At 47.4% G+C, this 1,226-nt stretch overlaps 1 protein-coding gene across 1 annotated transcript; it reads right to left on the bottom strand.

The window, feature by feature from the left end:
* On the bottom strand, positions 1-955 carry LOC107577586 (uncharacterized; the record flags this gene model as incomplete). The annotated part of the gene is made up of 2 exons (XM_016263644.1): positions 297-955; positions 1-228 (listed from the first exon to the last, which is right to left on the bottom strand). Coding segments are annotated over exons 1-2 (612 nt in total), but the record flags the coding sequence as incomplete, so codon positions are not given.
* Between the last annotated feature and the right edge of the window lie 271 nt (positions 956-1,226).

The raw sequence follows: 1,226 nt of genomic DNA, 5'->3' as shown, positions 1-1,226 counted from the left end.
CTCCTCCTCCTCCTCCTCATCATCATCATCTTCCAAGTCTGCAATTTCCGTCCTCTCTCTTGCCTTCTCACGTTCCTCCATCGCCGCTTTCTCCCGGTCACGTTCTCCATTCCCATGCTGACCACCTGGCTGGCCAATGGCAGCAGTCGAGCTGTAGATCGACGGGTAGCTCTGAGAATAGAGCCTCATGTTGGGACTGACAGTCCCGACTCCATCTCCAGTCAAGCTCTTTGGAAAGAGGACACAGTAAATCATAAGGTGTTGTGATCAAAAATGCATAAAAAAACAGCACTCACCAGCCTGTCAGACGGCACATCCACACCCAGTTTGGCTCCTCCTACCTCCATATTCAGACGCGTGTGTCTCTGAGCCGTCAGTACAGTGGTGGAGTGCAGAACTGCGATGTCATCCATGTATCGTTGTGACGACTCCGCTAGGGCCCCTGGTCCCCAAACATGATAAGCATAATCAAACTTCCACACCCGAGTTCCACCCCCTTCATGATTCCTTGTTCCTTCCACCTCAACCCCGGGAGGACGGAACTTCTTATACGCGGTCAAAATTGCCAAATCACAACCAGACGTCTGACTGTAAGCCTCAGCAGCAGCAAGCAGCGCCAGCCAGCTCTCCTTGTGATTATCGGGGATCTCGGGGTTAGAGGATTTGGTGACAGAGGCCATGATGTGTTTACGCAACAACCTATGGCTCTGTTGAACGGTTTTCGGAATCCGTTCTTTTGGAATGTTGGAATGCTGGTGTGTGTGAATGTGTATGTCTGTGTATATATGAAATGCGTTTTGTGGTTAGCACTCTTTGGTAGTGAGAACTTGGTTTAGTTAAAGCTGATGGGACTGTTAGAAGAGGCACATTTGAAATGAGTGATGGTGTCTGCGTGCTGGAGAGAACTAGGGGAGAGATGGGAGGATGCCACCACTTGCTGTTGTTACCTAGAAAAGAAAAGAGATGCATAAATATAGATAATCAAAAGTGCAATATCAATCTCATTTAAGCAAATAAACCTGCATTTTATTAGGCACTGTAGAACAGCTTGAAAACCAGTTTGTTTGACTAATCAACAAGCTCATCAACTGCTGTGCAACAAACCCCCACTCACTTTGAAGGGTCAGTTCCTCCTCCATTCCTTCGCACGTGTAGCACACGTACACGTTTGCTTGGGACGCTCTCGTTTAAATGAGGACCATTTCTTTATAAAACGCTAAAAAAAA

Source organism: Sinocyclocheilus grahami, unplaced genomic scaffold, assembly GCF_001515645.1.
Source record: "Sinocyclocheilus grahami isolate Dianchi unplaced genomic scaffold, SAMN03320097.WGS_v1.1 scaffold6474.1, whole genome shotgun sequence".
Classification (NCBI taxonomy): domain Eukaryota; kingdom Metazoa; phylum Chordata; class Actinopteri; order Cypriniformes; family Cyprinidae; genus Sinocyclocheilus; species Sinocyclocheilus grahami.
Note: the sequence above shows the minus strand (reverse complement) of the source record. Positions and strands in the feature narration are given on the sequence as shown.